General features: G+C 47.3%; 1 protein-coding gene across 1 annotated transcript; it reads left to right on the forward strand.

Annotated features, from left to right (window-relative positions):
* Window positions 1–339: 339 nt before the first annotated feature.
* On the forward strand, window positions 340–27795 carry CDC16 (cell division cycle 16). Its single transcript, XM_069602471.1, has 18 exons — window positions 340–545; window positions 1690–1744; window positions 1836–1933; window positions 3221–3259; window positions 3505–3645; window positions 5549–5708; window positions 6866–6957; window positions 7447–7580; window positions 8331–8410; window positions 9361–9410; window positions 10185–10258; window positions 11932–12057; window positions 17479–17631; window positions 18864–18927; window positions 21356–21417; window positions 22316–22451; window positions 23943–24033; window positions 27319–27795. Exons 1-18 carry the CDS (start codon window positions 498–500, stop codon window positions 27576–27578), a joined length of 1863 nt encoding a protein of 620 aa, XP_069458572.1. The 5' UTR covers window positions 340–497; the 3' UTR covers window positions 27579–27795.
* The last annotated feature ends 143 nt before the right edge of the window (window positions 27796–27938 follow it).

Here is a 27938-nt window from a genome sequence, read left to right on the forward strand (position 1 = left end):
AAGCGGGTTAACTCAGGAGGCAGCACACACGCGAGTGGGAAGGCGCAGCCAAGGAGCTCGTGTGGGTCAACCGAAGGAAAAGGACTGGGAGGAGACCTCGGACCTCACCGGGCTCTCCCTGAAGGCAGGCCAGGGCGATCAGACATCACCTGGGAGATTGCAGTGGATAAGGAGGGTAAAGAGTGGGGGATTCCGGCTAAACGGACATCAGAATTCCTGCAACAACTGGACGATACAGAAAACAACGTAGCAGTCCGAGAGACAGGCCTGGCCACCGAAAGGGCCAGAGAACGCCTCGGAACGCACGGCGCGACGCCCGTTTCCGGCGCCAGGAGGGACGCCTTTGAGCAGGGCTTCCGGGGCGGGGCCAGGCGGGAGCGGAAGTTCCCGGGCTCGGCGCGCGGTCCAGTGGCGTTGGCGCGGGCGCCGGGCGCGGGCACAGGTCCGCCGGGTGGGCAGGGGGACGCGGCGAGCGCGCCGGGCCCGGCCCCGCAGCCATGAACCTGGAGCGGCTGCGGAAGCGTGTCCGGCAGTACCTGGACCAGGTGGGTCGGCCGGGGACGCGGGCCGGGGTCTGGAGACGCGGGTCCTGGCGGCGCGCGGCCCTGCCGCCCTGGGCTTTGGTTCGGGCCGGAGCCCTGGAGGGGCGCCGAGCGCCGGCCTTCTGCGGCCGGCCGGCCGGGGAGCGCGGGGCGCCGGGCGTCTCCGCGAGCCCGGCACGTGTCGGCGCCCCCGAGCCCGGCCCGGCCCGGCCAGTTCAGCACACGCTTCGTACTGAGCGCAAGTCGAGGGGTGGCCTGTGAACTTCGCTAGTAAATAGAAAACGTTTAAAGCTTGGTTGACCTTCTTATTTGGGCAAGTTTAAGTGAATAATGATAAAGACAAACTTCTAGTGTCAAAATCAGTACTTTAAAAAGTTCGTGTTAACTACACCTCCTCTCCCTGCCCTTCACTTGAATGAGCATCAGTGTTTAAGCAAAGACGTATTTCCGGAATCAGCAGCATCCCTTTACTCTACGATGTCGTCTAGTCTTTGTAAAATGTATGTGGTCCCAATAAATTGGAAACCAAGAAGAGGAGAGAAAAGCGTGTTCAGTGTGAACTGTTAGGAGCGGAATGTGAAATATTGTTGCTGGTTGTTTGCAACATTCAGAACGCTGTATTGGTTTGCCGTAAGTCAGATGAGTTAAATTCTTCCGGAGCACTTTTCTCCTGGCTCTGGGTGAGGAAGGGGACAGCCTGCTTTCAGCCTTCCAGGCACTAAGGTTGGGCAGATCTGTGACCCTCCCAGAGCATCCCTCCTCGCACACTGATTGGCAGCAGAGTTCCTGGTTTGCATCTAGGAGGCCTGAGGCAAAGACTGAGAACCTTGCTAGTGATCACTTTAATTAGCCACTTCCTTAAATACCTGCTGATGTACTTTTGCAGAGTATTAATTTTTTAAAAAATCTGCCTTCTTAAACTGTATGTTAACAGTCTTACAATAATATATATATATTTTTTTGTGCCACTGAACTAAAACTCACCTGGGATAGAAGATAGAGATATGATTGATACTACACGTTAAAAAAATACTGTATTGAGATATTGGTTTGTTATATAGTGTTAAAGCCTTCTGGTAATACTAGCTATCTGTGTAAAACTGTTGAAAGAACAGGGCAATTACTGCTTTTTCTTTTTATGATGCAGCAACAGTATCAGAGTGCTCTATTTTGGGCAGATAAAGTAGCTTCACTCTCTCATGGTAAGTGACAAATTCTATTTTTTCTGATTTCTCTATCCTGAACTTTCTACTTTACCTGCACCTCTGACCGTTTATGTGATCTTCCCTCCAGAGGACCCTCAGGACATTTACTGGTTGGCTCAGTGTCTTTACCTGACAGCCCAGTATCACCGGGCGGCTCACGCACTTCGGTCTCGGAAACTGGACAAAGTGAGTCCAAAGGTGTTAAAAGTGTTGTTAGGCTAGTATTTTAGGTATATGTACTTTGTATGTGAAAATACTTTGAAGAATATTTTAAAGGATTCAATTTCTCTTATGAACTGCAAAGAGGAATTTCTTGTGTATGTTTCTTTTTGGTCTCTGCATGAGGCATGCGGAAGCTTAGTTCCCTGAACAGGGATGGAACCCATGTCCCTTGCATTGGAATCGCCAGGAAAGTCAAAGAGAAATGTTCTTATTCCTGACCTCAGATCACTTTGTTTTTCCCTCCTGCCTCCCCCTTCCCCCCATCTAGTCACTAAGTTTTGACAACACTGCTTTCTAAATGGCTCTGAAAGTATGGGCTGTTCCTTTCTGTCTGATTATCACTGCACGTCAGGCCTGTAATTTGTCCGTCTGTTGTTTTAGCCTTTTTCGTTTAGTAACATCTTTCCCACACCCCTTTCCTTGTCTCCAGTTCATCCTTTAAACTCTCAGGGTGGTCTTCCTAAGACAGATCTGATTACATCACTCACAGTACCACTCAGCGCTTTCTCAGTGCTTTCCCAGTACCTACAGGATTCCCTTGTGGCTCAGCTGGTAAAGAATCCGCCTGCAATGCAGGAGACCTGAGTTCAATCCCTGGGTTGGGAAGATTCCCCTGGAGAAGGGAAAGGCTACCCACTCCAGTATTCTTGCCTAGAGGATTCCATGGACTACAGCCCATGGGGTCACAAAGAGTTGGACATGACTGAGCGACTTTAACTCATGAAGGCAGATGCATTCATGAACTGCCCCCGCCCCCGCCCCCTCCCCGCCCCAACCAGGTGTTTTGTGATTTCTCTCCGGTTGTCATAGAGCCACCAGCACCATCAGTGCCTGGAGTGTGTGTCCAGTCATGCTCACTGCTTGCAGCTCCTGAGATGTGTGACAACTACTCAGACTCAGTGCTGGGATGCTGACCAGCTCCCAAGTTACCTTCTCCCCCTGGAGGTGTTTCTGTATTCAACTGGCTAGTATTTTCTATGCGACTCTCCCATAGCTTATGAAGGAAACTGTGTGCTGTATTAGGTCTCCCCTGTTACAGCCTCCTTGAGGCAGGTCCTTATTCTGTTTTGAATCCTTGCTGCTTGGCAAACAGTAGGTTCATGGTGAATATGAGTTAAAAAGACCTTTCTCTGTGGGAGTAAAAGAGGAATCATGAAAATAACTTTGGTCTCTTTTTTGTTATAGTTTTCTTTTTGATGGAAGATGCGTGTTATCTTGATCACTTTTTTGATAGATTAATTTCTTTTTTAGTTGTATGAAGCATGTCGCTACCTTGCAGCTAGATGCCATGTAAGTATGCTCTCGTTATTTGGTAAAGGTTTAATGCTGTGAATCTTCGTATCCCTCACATGAGTGTGAGAATTCAGTAAACCGATTCTCCATTTACTAAAAGCTGATGTGCATGAAGAAAGTTCTACTTTAAATTTAAGTAATGAGTGGGTACAAGATTCATTACCTTCTAAAACCTACAGTGACTCTGCGTGTCTAGTATCAGAAGTCGTAAGTGGCGAAGGCTGTTTCTGTTTTCTACACAGTTTGCTGCGAAAGAATATCAGCAGGCTCTTGATATTCTTGACATGGAGGAGCCGATCAACAAACGGCTGTTCGAGAAATGTTTGAAGGGTGAAAGTGGCTTGAAAGACCCCTCCAGTGACTGGGAAATGCCACAGTCCTCAGTGAGTAATGCGGTGAGAGGCTTCAGTGCCGCCAGTGAGAACTGCCCACAGGAGAGGGCAGATATAGATCACCTTCTTTTACTTCAGCATAACCGTCTTAAAATAATTGGGTTGCCAACTTACTTGATTTTCCCAACCTCAAAGGATTTTAAGACATTTCTGAGCCATCAGTTAGAAGTTGCAATTGTGTCCTCAGATGCTTGAATCTGAAATAGGCAGGCTTAAGCTCTTTCTCCTCACCTTTGATGTTTTAAATTCCTTCCCACTTTTCCCTTCTTAACTATGTTTTGACAGTGCTTTGTAGGTCCCCCAAGAAACCTTGCTTCTCTTAGACGTTTCTTTCCAGGAAGTGGCTTGATGTTACTATTTGTGTTATTTTCTGTATTCCAGTTTGTGTACTTCCTACCTGCCTGAAATTGCAAATTCCTGCTGGCAGAGACCATATAATGTAATGTAATAGCCAGATTGCTAATCTGGACTGTTACTCTTTTTTTAAACAACTTTCTTGAAATGTAATTCACATAACATGCAGTTCATTCTTCAGAAGTGCATAGTACATTGGTTTTTAGTATATTTACTGAGCTGTCCAATCCTTACCATAATAAATTTGAGAACTTGTTTTTTAAATTTCAGCAAGAGACCCTATATCACTTAGCTGTTAGCCACCAATTCCTTCATATCCCAGTTACTCTCTGTAACATATCTATGCAGGAACTTGGTTACTCCGCTCTTCACCATATAATGGTAGGAATACTAAACATTCTTAGGTGTTTTTTTTTTTTTTTGAAGAAACACATTATTTTTTGTGTGAGGAAATGCATTTATGAGCGAGTTGAGGATCATTACTTTTGGACCTCTTATACATTAACTGCTAAGAGATGCATGATTTATTTTTAATGCAGTGTTTATTTTACTGAGTTTATATTCTTAGTGACTCACAGATCCTGCATAGGTCTGAGATTCCCCCATAAGGTTTTGTGACGACCCTCCTGCATCCCGTGACCAGTTAGTGGCCTCTCTGCATGCGTGCGTGCTCAGGCGCTCGGTCGTGTCCTGCTCTTTTGCGACCCTGTGGACAGCAGCCCGTCAGGCTTCTCTGTCCAGGGAATTTTCCAGGCACGATTCCTGGAGTGGGTTGCTGTTTCCTTCTCCGGGGGATCTTCCCCACCCCGTCTCCTGCACTGGCAGACAGCTTCTTTAAGCCACCCGAGAAGCCTAAGGGCATCTCTGGACAACCTTTAAGCCCACTTATTTATTTTTTGAGGTTCAGAATCTGGAACATAAATCTGGTTTCTCCATCCTTTTGTTATTGGTGGTAGTGAGGTGGCTGCTGTGTGAGCTGCTTACCGTGTGCTGGCTCCGGATGGTACCACCTCCGACCCTTACAGCGCCTGTGAGTTAGAGGAGGAGGGGGACTGAGGCGTGAGCAGCTGGAGCATGGTCCAGGGCCCCCTGGGAGCCTCACAGCTGGGACTGGAGCTCGCCTCTCTCCGGTTCCCGAAGCCAGGCCCCGACCCTGTGCTGCATCGCTCCGGGTTTTCTGGTGCTCCCTCAGGGTCGTCCCTGAGACACGCCTGCCAGACTGTCTTCACGTTTACTGAGTGTGTGTGCTCTGTGTGCTGAGTTATTGCCCTCTCTGAGGCAGAGCAAGTACGAGCACAGTGGCAGTGACGACGACCGAGTTGTAAAGGTTTGTTGGAGTGAGGGAGCCCAGGGAGGGTGGATGGCAGAAGGCTTACTTTGTTTTTACATGTCTATTAACATATATTGTGTCTGGCACTGAGATGGAGTGAATCCTTCTAGATGTTTAAAGAAAAAGTCTTCGGCTTCGGACAGTATATGATTTTTGATCAAAATTACTTTCAGTAGTACTGACTTAGTATGTGACTTATTTTCCCAACAGATAAAGAGTTCCATTTGCCTTTTACGAGGAAAAATCTATGATGCTCTAGACAACCGAACCCTCGCTACCTATAGCTATAAAGAAGCTTTGAAGCTTGACGTGTATTGCTTTGAAGCATTTGATCTGTTAACGTCCCACCATATGTTGACAGCCCAAGAAGGTTTGGATACCCAGGTGTTTTTATGTTTAGCACAATTAATATTGTTTTTTTTTTTTTTTCTGAAATTTATAGACTCCATAGCAGGCTATGTGCAGGTTTTAAGTAAGCCTGTTTACTTCCCACATGTCTTCAGACGTGAAGCATGTACTACAGGAATCTTAAGAGCCAGGCAACGAGAACCGTGCAAGAGCTGCGCAGACCTTCGGGCAACTCGAGCCTCCCTCAGATGCGAGAGCCACCCCAGCCTCAGCACGACTGCAGAGCCCAGTCTTGTGAGGCGCTTCTTGCAGTCAGTCTCTTGATGACTTGAGGTTCTGTAAGAATTCAGGGTCTGATTCAGTGATTCCCAGCATGGCTGCACTTTAAACCCCGAGGAGTTTGACGAGTCATCGGTGTGCAGGTCCTGACTCCTGACCAGTCAAGTCGGAATCTGTGGTGGGACCCTGGCATCAGACGGCTCTGAGGTGACGCGCGTGCTGAGAGCTGTTGACCGAGCGTGTGGCCGGGGGTGCGAGGCGCCTGAAGGAGAGCGGCAGAGAGGGTGGGGATGTGTTAACGGACTCAGACGTGTTGTGGCCCAGTGAGTTCTCAGCCCGTGGTGCCTGAAGGACAGAGGCAGAGACGGTGGGGATGTGTTGGACACAGACGCATTCTGGCCTAATGAGTTCTCAGCCCGAGGCGCCTGAAGGAGAGAGGCGCAGAGGGTGGGGATGTGTTAACGGACTCAGACTATTTTGGCCTCTTGAGTTCTCAGCCCGTGGTTTTGTCCCCTGGAGGATGTTTCGCATTGTCTGGGGAGAGTCTGTCTCAGCTTGGGGGCAGGTCCGGGGGGTGGGGGTGGTTGGAGGTTGCCTGTGGAAACTAGTGGGTGGAGGGCAAAGGACAGCCAGCACGGCGGACATTGTCCCCGCAGAGTCTGTCGTGCTGAGGCTGGGGTGGCTCTCGCGTCTGAGGGAGGCTCGAGTTGCCCGAAGGTCCGCGCAGCTCTTGCACAGTTCTCACCGCCTGGCTCTTAGTTTTCTGTAGTACATTTGATCTTGTCATTTTCTTTTGAGCTCTGTATGCTTAGACCAAGAATTATAAAAGAATGATTTTTGTTGCTGATTTTTGTCACCATAATAACTGAGGATGTTCTTTTGTTTGTTAATATTTTTTAGAAAAAGAACTTCTTGAATCACTACCTCTTAGCAAGCTCTGCACTGAAGAACAGGAATTGCTACGATTTCTGTTTGAGAACAAGTTGAAAAAGGTAAGTTAAAATACCAAGTTAGTGTTTGCTTTATATAAGTATCGTATTTCTTTCTTTAAATTTGCTCTCTATTCTTTTATGGGTTAAGAATTTAAACATTAATTTTTATTAGTTTAGCACATTTGCAGGAATACACATAGGATATTTTAAATAATATGATTCCTAACAAAGGTTTCAAAAATATGTCTTTCTCCCAGGAACAACTCTTACTTTTAAAAGATGAAACTGTCGGATAATGGGACGATGTTGTGTGAAAAAGAGGGTTTTTTTCTTATGCTTCCTGTACTTCTACTTTGTAAAATACTTCCTACCACGGAATTCTGTGATAGAAGTGAGAAGAGAGTCAGACTCGTGGAAGGAGCGTTGGTAACGCTTGAAGCTGGAAGTTTGAGTGTCGCACCTGCTGTGCGTTAGACGTTGGCGCGCTCGAGCCACTGAGCACGCCTTCGGTGCTTCCCGCTGAGCCGTGTCTGTGTTCCTCTTTTTCAGTATAATAAGCCTAGTGAGACTGTCATCCCTGAGTCTGTGGATGGTTTGCAGGAGAATCTGGATGTGGTCGTGTCTTTAGCTGAAAGACATTATTATAACTGTGATTTTAAAATGTGCTACAAGCTGACTTCTGTGTAAGTACATCCACTTACTTTTGTGCAGGAACATAGAGTATAGCCCGCTTTACATGAGCAGGGTGTGGGACATGCTTTCTGAATAATGTCAGCTGATGGGTGAGCCTTTGCAGAGTACAGAGCGGGTATCGCCTCAGGAGAGCAGTCTTCAGACAGAGGCCTGTGCACATTTGTTGCTTCGTGTCATCGACTCTGGAGTGTCCGTGTCCCTCCCCAGTGATAATTCGCAGGTTTGGGAATCCCATCCTGGCACATGTTTTATAAAGCCCGTTCTTTGTTGCAGTGGAGACGAGTAAGATCCCACAGGGACTGAGTGTCAGGCTCACCGGCCAGGCCTCCTCCCCCGCCGGCAGTTCCGTGCGCATAGTGCACGTTTGTCTCTGGGCTTGAAACCCTCGAGCTCACAAAGATTTTAATTGACAAGTAGGATTCACTTAATATTGCATATTGTTTTTGATCCGTCTAAATAATTAGACCACTTAAATTATATCTGTTAAAGTAAATGTTTATAGTGATGTTTATATTTAGTACTTCTGAATAAATCAGGATTTTCACTTTCATTTATAATCTAATCATTGCCTTAACTAAGAAAGTCTGAGGATAATGGAGTTAAGAAACTAAAAATGTATTATAGCCCGCAGTATTGTGTGTAATGTGGAAATGACTGTTTAAGTAAGCATAGCTGACTGTAGTGAGTGCTGTTACATGCTGTTTGTACCCACATACATAATGTGCTGCTTTGACTTTCAGAGTGATGGAAAAAGATCCTTTCCATGCGAATTGCTTACCTGTGCATATAGGAACACTTGTAGAGCTGAATAAAGCAAATGGTAAGGCTGTTTTGAAAGTAAGAACTCTCATGACAAGTATCCTGCAGCTGGGCTTTCCCTCTCGAGCCCTGGGCAGGTGCAGGTGAGAGCTGGGGGAAGACCGGCGGTCTGTCTTGTCACTGCAGCAGGACGCGCTTCCTTTATCCCTAGTTTCCGCTTCCTTTTTTAAATGTAGTTTGTGTTCTAAGATGTCATAACTTTATAGTGTTGGGTGGCAGTTTGCCTTTTTCTTTTTTTTGTAAAATCCATAAACGGCAAGAGTCAGTAACTAGAAATTGTAAAGAGGCAGAGTTTTAATGCTTTCCATATTTTAACATTTCAGAAACATTTAGGGTTTGGACCATATTTGCCCTTAAATCTTTTAAGCTGGATAGTCAGCTCTGTGGAGAAGGGCAGCCGGGCACCCCGGCTGTAGGCCTGCTGCTCTGAGTGCCGTCCGTGGGCCTGCAGCACCGCGCCTCCTGCAGGGTTGCCGGGGTTGCAGGCTCCCCAGCCGCCCTGGTCTTTGTGTCACTCAGGAGGAGCTCACCTTGCCGATGTGATAGACTGGAGAGCGTGGTCAGCCGACCTGGCTGCGGGTGGTTGGGGTGGTCTGTAACAGGCCCCTGGAGTAGGAGCCGTGGGCTCTGAGACAGGCGAGGCCTCTGCAGCAACCCCAGCGCTGGAGCGCTCTGCCGTGTGCTGCTTGCCCAGGCCTCCAGGCCCCGAGTGCTGCCCGCCCCTCAGTACCAGGCGTGGGGTGAGGAGCAAGTGGCAGCCGCAGTGACTGCTCGTGGGGCTTCTGTGTTGCACCAGGTAAATGAAGTTTGTGTCTAGGAAGAAAGAAAAGTATAAAATCACTGCTGCCAGAACAGTGTATGTGATTATAAAGAGTTGTAACTGGGGGAAACTCGTATCTTAAAATTCATTTGCTATGAATAATTTTATTTTTTTCGTTTTCTCTAATGTAGAGCTTTTCTATCTTTCTCATAAATTGGTGGATTTATATCCTAGTAATCCTGTAAGTATAAACTTTTTTCCTTATTTTTTTCTTACCTAAACTTTAAGAAAATACTTAACTAGTGTTTAGACAGAGGCTAAATTTAAGTTGATACAGATGTTTTAATTTAAGTTGTTGGAGCAGACTCTTCTAATGGTTATGATCATTAGAAGCAGTGTTCACGTTTTCAAATCACAAAAATATTTTTTTAGTGCATAACTTAATCTTTACTTTTTTATGATTATAGGAATACTATATGCTTATCTAAAAATATTTAGCATACAGAAAATTAAATACTAAAAGTGAAAGTCATATCTCCCATAAGCAGTGTTAATACCTGCATGGTACTCCTCCCATTGCATGTGTGATAACTTACTGAATTAGGCACTGAGTGAGTCACTGTGTCTTCCAAACTGCCATGGGTCAGAACGAAACATAGGGTTGGAAATGGAATCAGAAGCCATGTGCTCAAAGGCAGAAGCCAGGAGCCAGAGTTTAAGTCTCTGAGAAGAGCCTGCAGCCCGTGTGGGAGCCGCTCGTAAAGTGGGGAAGCCAGTGCGGGAGGAGGCAGCTGGCGAGGTGGAGTCCGCAGACCCACGCTGGGGCCTCGCGCTTCCGATGCTGTGGGAGCAGGGCGGGGGCACCTGGAGCGGCAGCTGGCGCGTCTGGCCTCTCTACACCCAGGCCCTTCAGTACGCAGCCTGTGCAGAGAAGGCTCTGTCCTGACCTGAGTGTGTGATGATTCCCAGTGCAAGGCTCCGTGCCTCTGGTCATGGTGCATTCTAACCTTTCTAGGTGTCTTGGTTTGCAGTGGGATGCTACTATCTCATGGTCGGTCATAAAAACGAGCATGCCAGAAGATACCTCAGGTACCGACTCGCCGTCCCCGCCCTCTGTCGTGAACCTGCGGGAAGTAGTTTCTTCATCATCTGCTTTAATACAGAAACTTGTACTTTAAAAGCAGTGTGAAAGAAGGTGTTTTTCTCAGAGTTTATTCAGGTGTATCCATTTTGTTCCCTGCTCTTTATAAGATGCTGTAGGGGAACGGGAGATAAAAGTAGTCAGTGGTACAGACCTTGTCTTCAGGGGCTTATGATGTATTTAAATTTTTATTTATAAATGAGAATAAATATGAATAGGGAATAATATGAAATATTTTGGGAGCTTGTTATTTACAGAGATAGTTTTAACCTCTTACTGTGAGGGCTTTTTTTAATAACTGAAATTACGTGAAGCTCTGTGAGGTCAGGGTCGCTAGATGTGACTGTGAAGCGCATTCCTGGGGCCTTCCCTGCTGGCCCAGTGGGTAAGGCTCTGCTTCCATGGCAGGGCACAGGTTTAGCGCGTGGTGTGGGAACTAAGGTCACACACGCCATGCCGTGCAGCCTAAGTAAATAAATAAAAAAATACTTAGAATGCTTGGCAAAGTGAGCAGGTTTACGTAAGGATCTGCTGTGGTATTAGCTTGAGGAGCTCCATGCAGCCCAGTCCAGCTGCCTAACCAGTGTTACTCAATTACTCTAGTACAGGAAAACCTCTAGTAATGCCTGTGACTTCCTCCATGCGAACGGAACAGAAAACGGATCTGTGGTAAAGTTCATAAACTTTGGACCCAGCCTTGATTTCTAGACCCCATGCTGCCACTTACTAGCTATGATTCCTTGGGAGAGTTCATTCCTCTGATCCTCCCTCTCCTGTGAAATGGGGAGTGATGTATCTGTATGCCAGGATTGTTAAGAAGATGAGATGACAGGAGAGGGCCCTGCACTAGGGGAAACTTAGGGCGAGCACTCTGTTTGAGTGCTGAGCACTTTAGGGACATGTGCTTGTATTTTTGGGAGCAGGATGATTTGTGGTATAGAGGCTCTCTTGGGCTGTGCTGCTTTGATTTACTGTGCTTATTCAGTGACGAATTCTATGTGAAACAGGGACCATCTGGGTAAAAGAAATCTTAGAAAATAAAATGCTAAGAAAGTGGGAATCTCACCCTTTATATTTTTCATGCTTTGTGATATGCTGTCTTTATTCCTAATTGTGGGTCACCTAGTTGAAGACTGTAAAACTATGTAGTCCTGTCCATCGAACCAGCGTGAGTCTCCAAGTCATCTGTAGGGTGTCAGTCTTTCCAGCCTCGATATGCTTACCCTTAAAACACAGATAACCCTGAAAGTTAGCAGGGTCAGACGGTCCCTACGAGGCACGAAGCAGGCCTTCATTAAAAGGGTCCTGCTGCCGCCGGTTTTCTCCTCCACTTTGAAATGGAGCTCCTGGGTCAAGTAATGTTTGTAAAGTCTCTGCAGGAAGCTAATGGGTTCTACTATATACCTAGGAAGTTGTGGACCTGTCCTAAAATTGCTTAAAATTTTGCTTGTACTATTAAGCATTATTTTATTTCAGGTGAATTAACACAGTGTTACATTAGTGTTTAATACATTGACAGCTCATTCACTGACATAATTCTGATGTCCTTGAAATAGTCACGTTACATAAAATTAACCTAGCAACTTTAAACATTACACGTGAGTGGAATTTCATCTTTCAGCAAAGCTACGACGCTGGAGAAGACCTACGGGCCGGCATGGATCGCATACGGGCATTCGTTCGCAGTCGAGAGTGAGCATGACCAGGCCATGGCCGCGTACTTCACCGCAGCGCAGCTGATGAAAGGGTGCGCGGGACAGGCTGATGCAGCCAGTGGGATTTCGTCATCACCGTCTCGGCCACTGGGTTGCTCAAGCGTAGTGTGTGTCGTCAGTAGCTTATGCTTGTGAAGTAGCTAGGCGGGTGAGGGAGGAAAGCTGGCGTGACTCTGCCGAGTAGTTTACCCTGACCAGCACAGAGGGGAGCTCACACGCCCGCTGAGGGAGGAGGAGGGCGGAGCTGTCTCACGCGCTGGTACAGCAGTGGCAGGGGCCGTGAGCAGGGAGGCTGCCTGTGTCCTGCTTCTGTGCAGAAGGCGTTTGTGTGGCTTCTTTCGTGATTCAGGCTCAGCACTGAGCCCGCCAGTGCTGTGAGCGCGTGTCCGTGGTAAAGGCCTTGGTGCTACCTGAGCCCTGACAGCGTGCTGCTTTGCGGAGCAGAGCGCTGCTGTGCTTCCTGCCGGCTCTTCTCAGGCCGGTGCTCCTCTCTCCTTGCCCTGTTCTCCTCTCTCCTTGCCCTGTTCTCTTGTGTGGGCTGCTGCTGCTGACCACAGCCGTACCTCTGGTGGGCAGGCGGCGGGCCTGCCAGGGTGCCTGCTGGTCTTGGCCAGTTACGCACCTCCCGAGAAACAGGAGCAACGGCAACGCTTAGGCCTAGGCTGACTGAGGAGTAATGAAGGAAATCCTAGTTACAGACGGGGATCGGTCTCTGACACGCAGAAAGCACTGCGTGAACGTTAGCTGCCTTTCCTTGTTTGCTTGACTTGCGTTTGTTAGGGTTGGTTTACTGGCACTCAGCTCTGCGTCTGTATTGTTTAGGGTCCCAGCTTTTTTAAGTGTGTTACATTTTCTGTGTGTGACTTTGATATCTAAGTAGCTGTCCGTGAAACTATTAAAAGGACACAGTTCCCTAAGAATCCTAGTCTTTCAGGCTGCCATAACAGAACACAGACAGTGGTTTAATCCAGAGGAGTCTGGTTTCTCCCCTCTCGGAGGCTGGCCGGCCGACTTGGTTCCCGGTGAGGGCTCTCGTCCTGGCCTTCGGGCGGCTGCCTTCTCACTGTGTCCTCACAGGGAGCTCGCTCTGCTGTCCCTCATAGGGTACTAGCCCTGCTGTGTTGGGGCCCCACCTTTACACCCTCATCTGACCTTTAGTGTTTCCTCATAGGCCCTCTCTCTGAGTGTAGTCACTGGGGGCCAGCATGCGGCCTAAGGTATGGGTTTGGGAGGAGACATACATTCAGTCCATAAGTCCATGATCCTGACATTACTGGTACAGTCCTCCAGATTACAGCTGTTCAACCAGTTGTTGACCCACCTAGATGGTCCCCGTACCCAGTCCACCCTGTTCACCAAGACTGCGAGATGCTCTCCAGTGCCTTGCTGGAGCTTGGCTCAGTGTCCGCAGGCACCCCTAAGCTGTCAGTCTGGTGAACTGCAGCGAATAACAACTCACTGTGGGTGGTTTCTTCCGACCAGACGCTAGAGTCTGCTAGTTTTACTTGCTCTTCTGGGTGCTCACAAACCCAGAATAGTTGCTACTAACAAGTAACAGTTACTTCTTAGTTACTAATCAAGAGTCGAAGCCAATAATTAATTATATGATTAACACTTGTAATGTTTCCCAGTCGAGCACTTTTCTAATTAAATTTTCACATTACCTTATCAGGATAAACATCATTTTCCGCTCCGTTTTACTTCCTCATCAGAATAGCTTTGTATTCCCTTAGCTTACTCTGTGTTTGGTTAATTGTTTGAAATTGCGTACATCTGTTGAAATTTTCTTTATGTCTTCTTGAGCCATTGATTGTTTAAGAGTGTGTTGTATAATTACCAGGTATTTGTGAATTTCCAAGATTTCCTTCAGTTATTTCTAGTTTAACTCCAATGTGACTGAAGATCGTACTCTGTGATTTCAGTGTTTTGGGTCTCTTGAGGTTCCTTGCAACCTAGTGCGTCTGTCTTGGAGGACACCGCATAGCAGCCCTCCCGTGCCCGAGAGCCCCACTCGTGCCAGCGCGCTGCTCGCCGCCTTGCAGCCTAGCACGTCTGTCCCGGAGGACACTGATAGCAGCCTTCCCATGCTCCGGAGCCCCATCCCCGCCAGCGCGCTGCTCGCCGCCCCCGGTCCCACCGCCCCCAGGTCCCAACCGGCCACAGTGTTGTTCATGGCCTCTGTTTTTGCTTCACCTCGTGATTTCATTCACGATCGCAAGTGGGTGTGGGTTTCCCCTTGTCACAAGTGGAGTGTTCTGTGAAACCTTTAATAAGCTGAAGTCGTGGAACGCTTCTTTCCCATAAAAGGAGATACCCTCTTCGTATTTCCGTTGCTTAGCCAAAACAGGTGGGTCTTTCATGCCCATGAAGTGGCGTAAAGCATGTTTTCAAACAGCAGCTGATTTCCTTAATGAAGTCTCCAACTGTTCCTGTTGAATTGTCTTTTCCCCTCCAATTCTGGCGGTTTTTACTACTAGCTTTGGGGTCTCTACTGTTAGATTCTTGATGGATTTAGCCTTTTATCTTTGTAAAACAGCCTTAGTTGTTTCTGGCAACAGGTTCTGTCTGAGTCCGTCTAGCGCTTACTATGGCCATTCCTGCTCGTTTTGGTGGTTATCTGCCTGGTGTGTCTCCTTCAGTCCTTCAGTTTCAGCCTGAGCCTTTTGAATCTAAAGTGTGTCACTTGTAGACAGCAAATCGTTGGAACATGGTGTCATCATTGATTTTGCCAGTTTCTTGCTTTTTGCTGGCATTTTATCCACTTGTGTGTAATATAATTAGTGATAAGGTAGGGTTTATGCTTGGCATGCTGCTCTGTTTTTTGATATGTTGTATCTTTTTTCCTTCTGTTTCTCCTTACTGCCCTTTCTTTGATTAGATAGTTTGTAATTACCACTTTAATTCCCTGTTTTTTTCATATAGTGCATTTTTTGAGGTTTTAGTCCTTATCTTGGGTTACAGTTAACATCTTAAACAGTCTACTTTGGATTAATACTGATTACTGACTAGAGTACTTTGCAACACTAACAGCCAGTTCTCTGATTCTCCAGACACCTGTGGAGTCCTACAAGTCAGTTCAGTTCTCACGCTGGTCCTGGGTCACTTGTCCTTCTGACTGGCTGTAAATCTGGGGTTCCCGCAGCTCCTCCTCGGGTCTGATTATTTGCCGGAATGACTCACAGAATCCAGGAAAGTGTTCTGTTTATCATAAATGATACAGCTCAGGAAGAACCAAACGGAAGAGAAGGGCAGTGCAGGGCCCGTGGGTGGGAGTGCATGCAGCCTCCAGCTGTCTCGGGACCGTGCTGCGTTCACCAGCTCGGAAGCGCTTGGGGTCTCGCGGTCAGGAGTGTTTCCAGAGTTCAGCCTTCAGCCTCCCTACCAGGAGGTCTGTGCGTGGGGCTGAAGTTCCACTCCTCTCAGCACCCGGCCTCCTGGTGACCAGTCTCGCCCTGAGTCCCCGTTAATGTAAATTGGGTGTAATCAGGAGGGGCTTGTTGTACATGACAAAGGACACACCTCTCACTGAGGAACTCCCCAGGCTTTTAGGCGGTCTGTGCCAGCAACCAGGGACAAAACCAAATGTGTTTCTTACTTTATGACACCAACTTAATTTCAGGAGGTCAAGTTCAGGAAGGGCTGCAAACAGAAATATGTTTATACTGCCTTGTCCTTAGCTCTGTGGTTGTCTTGTCCAAATTGTTTCTCCCTGTGGATTTGAGTTACTGTCTAAGTGTCTCTGTTTCAGCGTGAGGACCCCCATTAGTGTTTCTGGTTGGGCAGATCTGCAAATACTGTCTTGTCCTTAGCTCTGCGGTGGTTTTGTCCAAATTATTTCTCCCTTTGACTTTGAGTTACTGTCTAAGTGTCTTTGTTTCAGCCTGAGGACCCCCATCAGCGTTTCTGGTTGGGCCGATGTGTTGTTTCAGCCTGAGGACCCCCATCAGCGTTTCTGGTTGGGCCGATGTGTTGTTTCAGCCTGAGGACCCCCATCAGCGTTTCTGGTTGGGCCGATCTGTAAACTGCAGACTCTTGGTTATCCGTCGTCGTAGTGACTTCAGTGTGCGATGCTGTTTCTCAAAGAAGCTGTGAGACGGAGACCAGGGATATATGTTCTTTGTTACGTTGAGCTTTTTTTCCTGTTTCAAGTTCTCTTCATTTGTTCCTGTGAATTTGAGATACTGTCTGGTGTCACTTTCTTACTGCAGGACCCCTTACTTCTTCAAGATAGTATCCAGTGCCACTTGCTTATCCCAGGACACATTGCTTCCTCACTCCGCGGCCCCTCACTCCGCGTGCCCTTAATCTGGCGTCTCCTCCTTGCTCCCGGGCTCATGCTTTCTCCCTGCAAGGCGCTCTCGGTGTTGCGTGCTGCTCCTCAGTCAGTCGGGTGTGCTTCCGTGCTCCGGGGCAGCTTTGCTCCCGCCACCTCATTTGTGCTGTTAGCGGTAAACGTTACATTTCTGTATGCGTGAGACCTGTCAGTCAAGAACAGAAAGACGAAATGTAATCACCTTTACTGGCACTCTGTTGTTTATGTGGATGTGAGTCCCTGTCGGGTGTTAGTCGTTGCCCGATGCTTCCTGCAGGTCTGTGTGTAGGGGCTCTTGGTGGCACTTCCGTAGGCAGCACGGTCGTAACTTCAGCTGTGACTCTGGAGTGGAGCCCGGGCGGCCAGTGCTCACTGACACTGACCGTCTTCAGGGAAGGGCCCTCTTACTGTGGCCACGGTCTGACAGCATGGGGAGATGAAGTTCGAGTGAATTAGCTCCTCTGCCTCAGAGGCTGTGAGGATGGAGTATGATGAGGCCCAAGCTCTTCAGCGTAGAGCTGCTAAGAACCGATGCAGTGACGTCCCCTCGAGGGCGGGGCTGGTTCCATAGTGGGAGGGGACACTGAGCATAGCCGTGAGGGGTCTGTGTTGCTGAGTCAGTGAGAGGAAGACTGTCTTGGCTGGGGGCATGGAGGCAAACACCTGGGGCCTGCCCTTCTGCTTCACAAGGGTTTCGTTTGTGTCTTTTCCTGTCGAGTAGTGGCTCCAAGGTTAAACCGTCTGCCTGGAATGCAGGAGACCTGGGCTCCATTCCTGGGTGGGGAAGATCCCCTGGAGAAGGAAATGGCAACCCCCTCCAGTACTTTTGCCTGGAGAATCCCATGGAGGGAGGAGCCTGGTAGGCTACAGTCCATGGGGTCGCAAAGAGTCGGACACGACTGAGCGACTTCACTTTCACTTTCAATGGAAAATAAGGGTAAATAGGTTGCTGTTAGATTCTGGAAGTGGCAGCTGATTATTCTAAAAGCTTATTAGATATTCATTAAATATTAGTAAATGAAGTGTTAGAAAAAAGCTAAGTGCTCTTTTTGGTATGTTAAGTAATTTTGTAGACAGGGTTTGAAAATATGAATTTTAAAGTTTTGAGTGTTGAATATGTGAACTTTTCCAATACTTTTAGGTGTCACTTGCCAATGCTTTATATTGGACTAGAATATGGATTGACCAATAACTCAAAATTGGCCGAAAGATTCTTTGGCCAAGCTCTAAGCATCGCGCCAGAAGACCCTTTTGTTATGCACGAGGTCGGAGTGGTCGCATTTCAAAATGGAGAGTGAGTACCAACGGGAGCCCTTTTGTTCCTTTTTGTAAACAGAGCAAAACCTTGATCGCTAGAGTTTACCCTTAAGTGGCCAGCGACTCTTGATAGATGTCTTATTTTAGAAGGAGGTGGACAGTTAAAAAGAAATAGCAGTTTTTAAAAATACTAAACCCAGGTTTTGGTCCCCTTCACTGTGGGCTGGCACAAGCTCTTAGGTCCAGGCCTAGACACTACAGGGTGGCCTGGAGGCACTGCAGAATCCCTTGTCATCTCTTTGTTGACCAGGAATTGGATTCATACATTTGATAAAGATTTCTCACAATTTTGAAACAAAATGTTTCCCTTTCAGTTACCAGATAATCCAAAAGTTAACCAATTAGAGTGGCCCAGCCTCTGAGTTTCCTGGTCAGTGGTTGAGGCTTTCTGTTGCCCTGGATGTTTACAGAGCAGGCAGTTCAGTATCACACCGAAAGAACTGCCTGTGATCCTTTGCACTAAACCATGCGTGCATTTTAAACCAGTAAATTAGCACCAGTGTAGTGTTCTTTGTGGCACTGGTGTGTATTCTAAAAACTGGGTTATCTAGTCTTTATGAGTATGGAGCCTTTTAAAATAATGTATAGTAATAATTTCATTCAGTCACTTTAGTTGGAGTCTATTTTAGGCCCCTCTGCTGTCCCCCTCCGCCTTGTGCTTTTCTTGGTTGGTTCACAGTTTAAAACGACCCCCAAGCAGAGTGCCGGAGTGCTGCTTGCACCCTAAGTGCAGGAAGGCCGAGATGTGCCTTGGGCAGAGTGGCGGGTTGGACAGGCTCTGTGCAGGCAGCAGTCACAGCGCTTTTGCTGTGGGTTAGGGTTAATGAATCAACAGTATACATTAAGTGAGACGGTGCCAAACTGAAGCGTGTGGGAAGCAGGTACTTTGAACAGCTGGTGAGCCTGCGAGCAGAGGGGCATGGTTTTTCCCTAGGAGCGGTGGTTCGGTGTTGGCTAAAGTGCTGTTCACAGTCTTTGTAGAGCCCGATTACTCAGAATAATGAGAATATGCTGTATCTCCCAAGTATTGAGCTTTTGTGAAGGTAACGCCATAAAAGTAATCATTTGTCTCACTTGAATTAAAAAAAAACTAATTACAGATGTTTACGTCATTTTTACTATTAGTAGAAGATAATTCAAATATTTTTAAAATGTTTATATGTGTCAATTTTGAATAAACTACAACTTTTCCCCTCCCCTCTATTTTAGATGGAAAACAGCAGAAAAATGGTTTCTCGATGCTTTGGAAAAAATTAAAGCAATTGGGAATGAGGTATTCTATATAATATCTGTAAATACATACACACTCATAAGTATGTTTAGTATTGAATGAAGAAAATGGTATTTGTTTTGCCTAGTATGTATTAGCCTAATATTTATCATAGCAAATGTTTGTTAGTATTTGACTTACCATGGTACGTGGTGAAAAATGAGCAGTTGGCTATCTGCTTCTTCTGAGGCTCTAGTTTTGGTCTGTGGGCGTAATCGGAATGCATTTGATGATGGTTCCAATAGGGAGAGTATGTGAGGATCCTGGAAGGGGGTGCACACTGTCCTGTCTGACTTGTCCTCTTTCTGATGGATGGGTGCCTGTAGCAGCAGGTTCCATTTCTGCAGGAACAGGGCCAGGTGTAATTAAAATTAGACCTATTGTTGTTCTTCCCTACCTGATATTTAAGATCTGTCTAGATCTGTAACCAGGCTCTGGTTCCTGAAAGACACGTGAGTTTGTGCTTCCAGCTCTCTTGGATGTGCTGAACACTGATACTGGGTTAAATGTGGCAGCTGTGGGCCCCGGGCACTTCCGTAGGTCAGGTTTGCATGTCGTTGCTCTTTGTGTCCTGATTCTTCTTATTCACACCCATGGTGTTGTATTCTGTGCTGTTACCACTTCCCATGTCATTCTGTTCCGGCCCACAGGAACACTTACCCACAGCACGCATCTTCCTCAGCTGTCAGTTTCTCTTTACTGAGGAGACGGACGGAGCTCCCCTGGGCTCCCTGCCCGGTGACAGCTTACTTGTCCCTGGAGACACAGCTTTGCTTACTTTGGCCTCTTGTCACATGAGCTTAAAACTTCTGTGTTCTGTGCATCTGCACGTCTGTATATGAGCAGGTCGTCCCCAGTCCAGTCTCGGGTGGTCTGGAGGATGCATGTGTTTCTGCTGACACAGGGCTGCACTTACGACTTTGCCCGTTTTCAAAGGGTTGAATACCTCAGGATCTTGCCTCTCAGATCGGAGCAGTGCGTTGGCATCACTTGGGAGCTTGTTAGCAGCGCAGAACCTTGTGTCTGCCGAACCAGAGTCTGCAGTGTCAGCAAGACTTCAGGCGACTCTCACGCGCAGAGAAGTTTGAGATGCACTGTTGCAAAGCACAGTTGAAACTGACACTGTAACTTTGATGACTTGAAGGCGCTTTGGATTCTCATAGACGTTTAAAGAAATGGTTTAAATGTGAAAGCACAATACTATCAAACTTTCCAAGTCCCCATTACAGAGTTACACGAGGAGGCAAAGACACTGTGTGACTTGGTTGCAGATGTCAGAGTAGCCGCAAGAAAGCAGTTTGTGCCTAAGCATCATAGAGGGTTTGTTTCTTTCACGTGGGCAGTGCCTCCCAGAGCTGGGCTCAGGGGAGTTAAGAGGGTGTGGTCAGGTCTGCGGATTCATTTGGTCCTGCCTCACGGCTGCCTGTCAGCTGTGTCCTGAGCTCTGACCTGGTAGGCGCCTGAGAACTGGCTCGGTACTGACTGCTCTCAGATGAGTGCAGATGTAAACTGGCAGCAACAACGCCGTGCACAGGAAGGGCTGCGACTGAGGAAATGCAGGGACCTGCACAGACTCCAGTGCTCTTGCCTGGAGAACCCCACGGACGGAGGAGCTTGGTGGGCTACAGTCCACGGGTCGCAAAGAGTCGGACACGACTGAGCGACTTCACTTTCACACAGACTTGTGGGTGGGTCAGGACAGCCTTCTGGGTTCAAGGAAACACACTTCAGTCCTAAAGGGTGGACGGCTAGCCAGGCAGAAGTAGGGAGCAGGGCATTTCAGGTATTGCAAAGGGAATGTGCAAAACTTCAGTATTGCTTGGGCTTTGAGTTCACAGAGAACATCAAGAAACAGGGCAGGAGGGCGAAATGTGGGTCTCCAGGGGCCTTGAAAGGATGTGAGAGTTTGCACCTCGTCTTGAGATGGTGGAGGGACAGGAGCAGCTCTCATATGGGAGGCATGGTCAGACAAGACTTGTCAGTGGTGGGGGTGGAGCTCTGTGAGGAGTCTGGTAAGCAGGTGGTTCTTGGAGGGGTTGGGTCGGGGATGCCATGGACGTGTGTGGGGCACTCAGAGGGGTGATGTTATTGAGCTGAGCTGACAGGAGAGAGGATGAAGTTAGCATGTGACTTGTTGGATTTGAAGTGCTTGTGAGATTTCTAAGTGGAAACATGTCCTAGGCGGATGGAGAATTCTGGGCTGGAGGTACAGAATTTGAGCATCTCTAGGCATAGATGGGCTCTTTGGCAAAATTGTGCTAATAAAATGAACCTCAGAAAGTGTCCTCCAGTGGGAAGGATGGAGAAGCCCCTAACCCTGGCTCAGTGCTGTGGAAGCACCAGGGGTCCCCGCAGACAAGTGAGGCCCTGCTGTGCGGGCGGGCAAGGGTGGTGCCGCTTGTGAGTCATGGTCTGCTGTGCTTCGTTTTAGGTGACAGTTGACAAATGGGAACCTCTGTTGAACAACTTGGGCCATGTCTGCAGAAAACTTAAGTAAGTGAAGTAAAGTATTTTTCAGAAATTTTCTTTGTGACTAAAATTTTACTTAATCTTGTGTAGCTATTTCCATAGTTTTTTTTTTTCTATTTCCATAATTTTGAGATCTTTTAGTTTCCTTGTGCTTGGTTCTTCAGATACAGCAAGCAGCAGAAGAAATGTTTTTATTACCTTTGTTAGTATAATTTTATTTTAGAAGTATATTGAGAATAATAATTACTTCTGTTTTCTTGGATTAAAAATGTTCACTGTTAAAATTATCTTAGAGGAATTAGGACAGCAGGGCCGAATTGAAGCCGTACTCGCGCCTAACCCGCTGCTCTCCGCTAGCTGCTGGTTTCACAGGGTGATGACTGGTGTGGTATTAGGTGACAGCTGAAAGAGAGACTCTCTGGTTAGTTTCAAGTTTGATGACCTTGAAGTTACTCAAAGTTTAGCAGGTTTTTCAGGATATCTTGCAGTCTTTACTATGCATGACGAACTGCAGCGTTTCCCAAACATTATCGTGCACGAAACCTTTTCTCAGCAGGGTTTCCACAGAGCAGGTATTCTACAAAACTGGGGGGATGCTGCTCCAGGTGGCTCCTGTGGTCCTTACAGCAAAACCGTTCAGGCCCTTGAACCACCCCTGGCTGGGAGGCTTGCCTGCACCCAGCAGAGGCCTTGCTGCGTGAGGGGCCAGGCCCAAGAGCCAAGGATGGGATTCAGCTGGTGGCCCTGTGGGCCTGTCTACACTCGGCTGGAAGACACACTGAGGTGGATACACAGTAGATGTGAAGGGCGTTGCTGTGTAGACTGTGACTCTAATATAGGAAGGTGTTTCTGTGTGTGCCCATCCGGGAAGACCCGCTGCACTCACTGACTGCTCCTCTCTTCCTGTTCTCCCTCCTCATAGGAAGTATGCTGAGGCCTTGGACTACCACCGGCAGGCCCTGGTGTTAATCCCCCAGAACGCGTCCACCTACTCCGCCATCGGCTATATTCACAGTCTGATGGGCAACTTTGAGAACGCTGTGGACTATTTCCACACCGTACGTCTTTTGTTTGTACCAAGAACTTTAAATCTGGTTGAGAGTTACCACTTGTTTGAAACATCTTTTCTAGGCAATATTTTCTTACTTGAGAGAAGTGCAGTTTAAAATGTGCGTTTTGAAATTCTTCAGGCAACCTTGCGTTTCACTCTTCTTTGCAGAGAAGTGTGTGAGTTGTCTTACAGTTCTCAGATGTGAGCCTCACCTGAGTGTCTGTCAGCGCAGCTGAGCCGGGTGCATGTCTGGGGAGCCCTTTGGGAACGCCAGTCTCTATGACTTAAAAGTAACTGCCCATACATGAGCAGAACTGCTGCGCTCGTCATTGGGACAGGCTCTCTCCGTAATTCACACGCAGTATTTCATCAAGCCTAAGCCACCGCTAATAATCAGAAAGCAAATGACTGTATCAGCACTTACGCTGCCGTTCAAACTTTAGTTCTTTCCTGTCGCTTTGGTTTTTTTGTTTGCTTAGAAAAAGTGCTCTTTTGGACATAATAGGGCATAGATTCTTGTCAGGGAGCACTCTACTATCTACATAACAGAAGATAGAAGTGAAATTGTTAGGGTATTCGGTTCTTCACATTCAGAGTTTGGTTCTTCTAAGTCACTTTTGTACCAAGTGATCAATATTCCTGTTTTCCCAAAACTGTGTCCACATGCCGGTACACGTACCCCACTCAGGCTTTTCCCAGCTAGCGGCATTGACTCTGCCAGAAAGTGTGCCAGAACGTTTTTGGATAATGCCCACAACTCAGTGCCTCCTCTGGGCGTTCTTCAGGTGGTGTGTGGTCTGGTCTGTACTACTGATGTGGCCGCCAGGCCCACGCTGCTGGCACAGGCGTGCTCACCCAGTGAGACCAGCTGACAGCAGAAATAAGAAGCCACCTGTTGAGAGACTTCCAAAGTTCAGATGCTAGAATTTGAAAAAATGTGGGTCTTCAAATTGGTGAAATAACTGTATTTGGAGAAAGAGATAAAATGTGAGAAAATACAACATTTCAAAGTTAAATTAGTGAATGATAGATTTATAACTGATCTGCAAGGGTTGGTGAGAGATTTCAGGGAAGATGAATTCCTGAAGTGCCACCAAGATGACCAGATACGTGTTGAGCAGGCAGGAGTGTGGACTAAGCAAGTTTTCTAGTTTTTGTGACCTTTCAAATGTCTGTATTTAAGTGTTACATAATTTGTTTCTTTTCTATGTTTTAATTAATACAAAGGGCTTCATGGGCTTTTTAAGAATCCTTCTGGAGGGCAGCATTTCAAACATAAAAGATAGAATAGTGTAATGACACTCTGCGTGCCCATCCCCCAGCTTCAGCAGTTATCAGATGATAGCCACTCATGTTGTCTGTATCCCCACTAACAACCTCCCTTCACTGCTCTCCTGAGTTCCCGGGAATATGTAGAAATGAGATCCATGGCAACGCTTAAAGCTGGTCAGAAAGAAACTGATTTTCTTGTAGTAACCAGGCTGAATCTTTTCTGCAGGCCCTTGGTCTTAGGCGAGATGACACATTTTCTGTTACAATGCTTGGCCATTGCATTGAAATGTACATTGGCGACTCTGAAGCTTATATTGGTAAGACTATGATTGCTCTGACTGATGCTGTGTCCGTATTTTAGGTCTTTGTGTTTCTCTGTTTAGGTGCCTCAGATTCTCGTATAAAGCTCTAAGTTTATTTGTCTGATCATTCTTGCTATAGCAGTATCAAGAAACTCCATTTATTTCAACGGAAAGCATGTGGGGATTAATGAGTCATGGCTTCCCTAGTGGCTCAGAGGGTAAAGTGTCTGCCTGCAATGCGGGAGACCTGGGTTCAGTCCCTGGTTTGGGAAGAGCCCCAACCCAGGAGAAGGAAATGGCAGCCCACTCCAGTATTCTTGCCTGGAAAATCCCATGGACGGAGGAGCCTGGTGGGCTGCAGTCCATGGGGTTGCAGAGTTGGACACGACTGAGTGACTTCACTTTCACTTTCTATGTATCCATTCACTTTAAAGTCAAGTATTTGCTATGTGCAAAACACCAGTTTAGAATATGGGTGATATATAAGAATCAGTCTGTTTGCATAACTGAAAAAATCTTGAGAGATTTTTCTAATAAGTAAATGCTTTACTGTTTTACAGTGCAGAGTATAGCATGTTAATCTTGGCACTTCAGTGGACTGTTAAATTGGCTTATGTTCACATTTCAACGCTATGTAATTTTTTAAATTTTTATAAATGATTAGCAAGTCATAAGGTAAGTTGGTATGGAGTTGTTGGAAAAGACCCTGATGCTGGGAAAAATTGAGGGCAAGAGGAGAAGGGGGTGACAGAGGATGAGATGCTTGGATGGCATCACTTACTCAACGGACATGAGTTTGAGGAAACTCAGGGAAATAGTGATGGACAGAGAATCCTGGCGTGCTTCAGTTCATGGATCACAAAGAGTTGGACGTGACTTGGTGAGTGAACAGCAGCAAGAACTGCAAAGGTGAGTTGGTGTGGAGTTGTGCTCCTTAGTCAGGAACGTTGGAAAAGAATAGGTCTCAATACAGTTAAACACGTGAGGGCACGCAGGCAGATTAGAGACCAAGAGAGGTCCTTACAGCGCAGAGACTCACCAGGGAGCTTGTCCAGAACTTAGAGCGCAGAGACTCACCAGGGAGCTCGTCCAGAATTTACAGCGCAGAGACTCACCAGGGAGCTTGTCCAGAACTTACAGCGCAGAGACTCACCGGGGAGCTCGTCCAGAACTTAGAGCGCAGAGACTCACCAGGGAGCTTGTCCAGAATTTACAGCGCAGAGACTCACCGGGGAGCTCCTCCAGAATTTACAGCAGAGACTCGCCAGAGAGCTCGTCCAGAACTTAGAGCAGAGACTCACCGGGGAGCTTGTCCAGAATTTACAGCGCAGAGACTCACCGGGGAGCTCCTCCAGAATTTACAGCAGAGACTCACCGGGGAGCTCGTCCAGAATACAAACAGTCCTGCACATGACCCTACAGTAAAAAAAAAGCGCCATTAAAAATGTGCAAAGTGCTTGAACAGGAGTTTCACCACAGAGGATATTGAGAGAATTACAAGTAAATGGAGGTGCTCAGTACATTACTTATCAGGAAAGTCAATAATGGCCATGATGAGGTATCACTATAAACCTGCCAGAGTGGCTAAAAGAAACGAATACTGATAGTGCCTGGGGTTGGCGATGGTACAGAGCAGCCGGGACTCTCACATGTTGTCCCTGCTGGATTGTAAAGAGGGCAGACTCTTTGGAAAACTGTTTAACAGCTTGTCTGCTGAAGTTAAACAGGCCTGTTGTTGCCCAGTGCGCTGCTCCGGCCAGCAGAGGCATGTTATTTCCCACAGCCCTGCAGGTGACTTGTGTGCTGGGCTTTCGCTTGGCAGGGCTGACGGGCTAAGATGGTGTCACGCACAGGGGAACCTCACTGACAGGGCTGGGCCCCTCCGTGGCTCTTTACCCCAGGCTTCCTTATAGCATGGTGGTCTCAGGGCCTGAGGGAGAGGAACGAAAGTTTCAGGGCCCCCTGAAGGCTACAGTTTGCACAAAACCGTTTCTGTCACATTCTTTTCATCACAATGAGTCATGGGTTCAATCCCTGATCCAGGAAGGTCTCCCATGCCACGGAGCCCCTAAGCCCGTTTGCAACGACTGAGGTGGTGCTCTAGCAGAGCTCAGGAGATGCAGCTACTTAAGCCTGCGCTCCCGGAGCCTGCGGTCTGCCACAGGAGAAGCCGCTGTAGTGAGAGGCACGCCCTCCACAGCAGAGAGCAGCCTGTGCATCAGTGAGGACCCAGCACGGCCCAGAATAAGTGTACGAATGGGATGACCGAAAAAGTGTCTGGAGACCCGGTGCTAGGATGGGCACTTGCCTGCCCTCATAGAGGCCTTACAAAAGGAGATTTCTAAGCTGGCTCATTACACAGTATCTTATTGTACATATGTTACGTTACATCCGGGTGTACAGCATAATGAGTTAATATCTGCATTGTAGAATCACCACCACAGTAGGTCTAGTTAACATCTGTTACAACACAGAAAAACTTTTTTCTTGAAATGAGAACTTACAAGGTACACTCTCAGCAACTTTTGAATATGTAAAACGGTATTATTAACTAATTGTATGTGCTGTTTTTATCTTTAGTAGACTTGCATGTTATCTGTCAAGACATCTGTTACTGAAAGCTATTGGTTTGCAGTCTGTAAAACTGTCATCTTGTTCATGTCAGAGTAGCTGAGCCTGTGCTAAGACACTTGAGTCGTGTCCGACTCTTCGTGACCCCGCGGAGCAGCCCGCCAGGCTCCTCTGTCCGTGGGGTTTTCCAGGCAAGAGTACTGGCGTGGGCTGCCATTTCCTCCTCCAGGGGATCTTCCCGACCCAGGGACTGAGCCAGCGTCTCTTAGTTCCCTTGCGTCGGCAGGCAGAGTCTTTACCCGGAGTGCCGCCTGGGAGGCCCTGGTAGAGCTGGGCCTCTCCGTGGCCCATCCATTCTTCTCACAGTTTTGATTTGTGGAAAATCGGTGTGTTTCTCTGTGCCTGAGACTCGTGACTCTACTCGGGCGAAGTGCCAGCCAGGATTCTCCACCTGCAGCTGCTGAGGAGGTCCTGCCCACAGGCTCCGGTTGGTGCTGACTCCCTTTGCGGGTAGGAGCTGAGCCTGCCTGTGCTTCTGGGAGCCTTCCCCATAGTCTCCCTTCATCGTAAAGGCCCACGGGGCAGAGAGACATGGGAACGTTTCCGTTAGCTATGCACGTGCTCTTACAAGGACATGTGACCCAAATGATAGAGCGGTGTTATGTGTTGCTGGAAATGACACATGGGGTTTTCTGTTTTGTTCTTACTGTGGTGTGTCTGTCTTTTTAGGAGCAGACATCAAAGACAAACTAAAATGTTACGATTTCGATGTGCATACAATGAAGACATTAAAAAACATTATTTCACCTCCGTGGGATTTCAGGGAATTTGAAGTAGAAAAACAGACTGTGGAAGAAGCAGGGCTTGCACCACTAGAAACCTCAAGGAAAACCCCAGATTCCAGACCTTCCTTGGAAGAAACCTTTGAAATTGAAATGAACGAAAGTGACATGATGTTAGAGACGTCTATGTCGGACCACAGCACATGATTCCAGACTGGTCTCAGTTCCCCGTTGTCTTAGAGTAAGTCTGCTTCCTCTCATCCTTGTCTTAAACATTTCCAATTTCTCAACATGCATCCAGACCCCACCTCTGCATTTAGGAATGGATACTTGCCTTAAGAGATTGGATTGTACACTTTTGCAACAGATGTTTTCTGAATATACAGAATAGTAATGCAAAGTGAAATAAAGAAGGTGAAACATCTCTCACGTCTTTTTTTCAGCAGACTTTAATTTGGGGCTAATTTTGAACTTTCAGAAAATCTACAAAGATAGTACCAAGAGCTTCCATATGTGCTCGCCCAGTTCCCGTATTGTTAACATCTCATGTGACTGTGAGACTTCCAT

Source organism: Ovis canadensis, chromosome 10 (genome assembly GCF_042477335.2).
Source record: "Ovis canadensis isolate MfBH-ARS-UI-01 breed Bighorn chromosome 10, ARS-UI_OviCan_v2, whole genome shotgun sequence".
Lineage (NCBI taxonomy): Eukaryota > Metazoa > Chordata > Mammalia > Artiodactyla > Bovidae > Ovis > Ovis canadensis.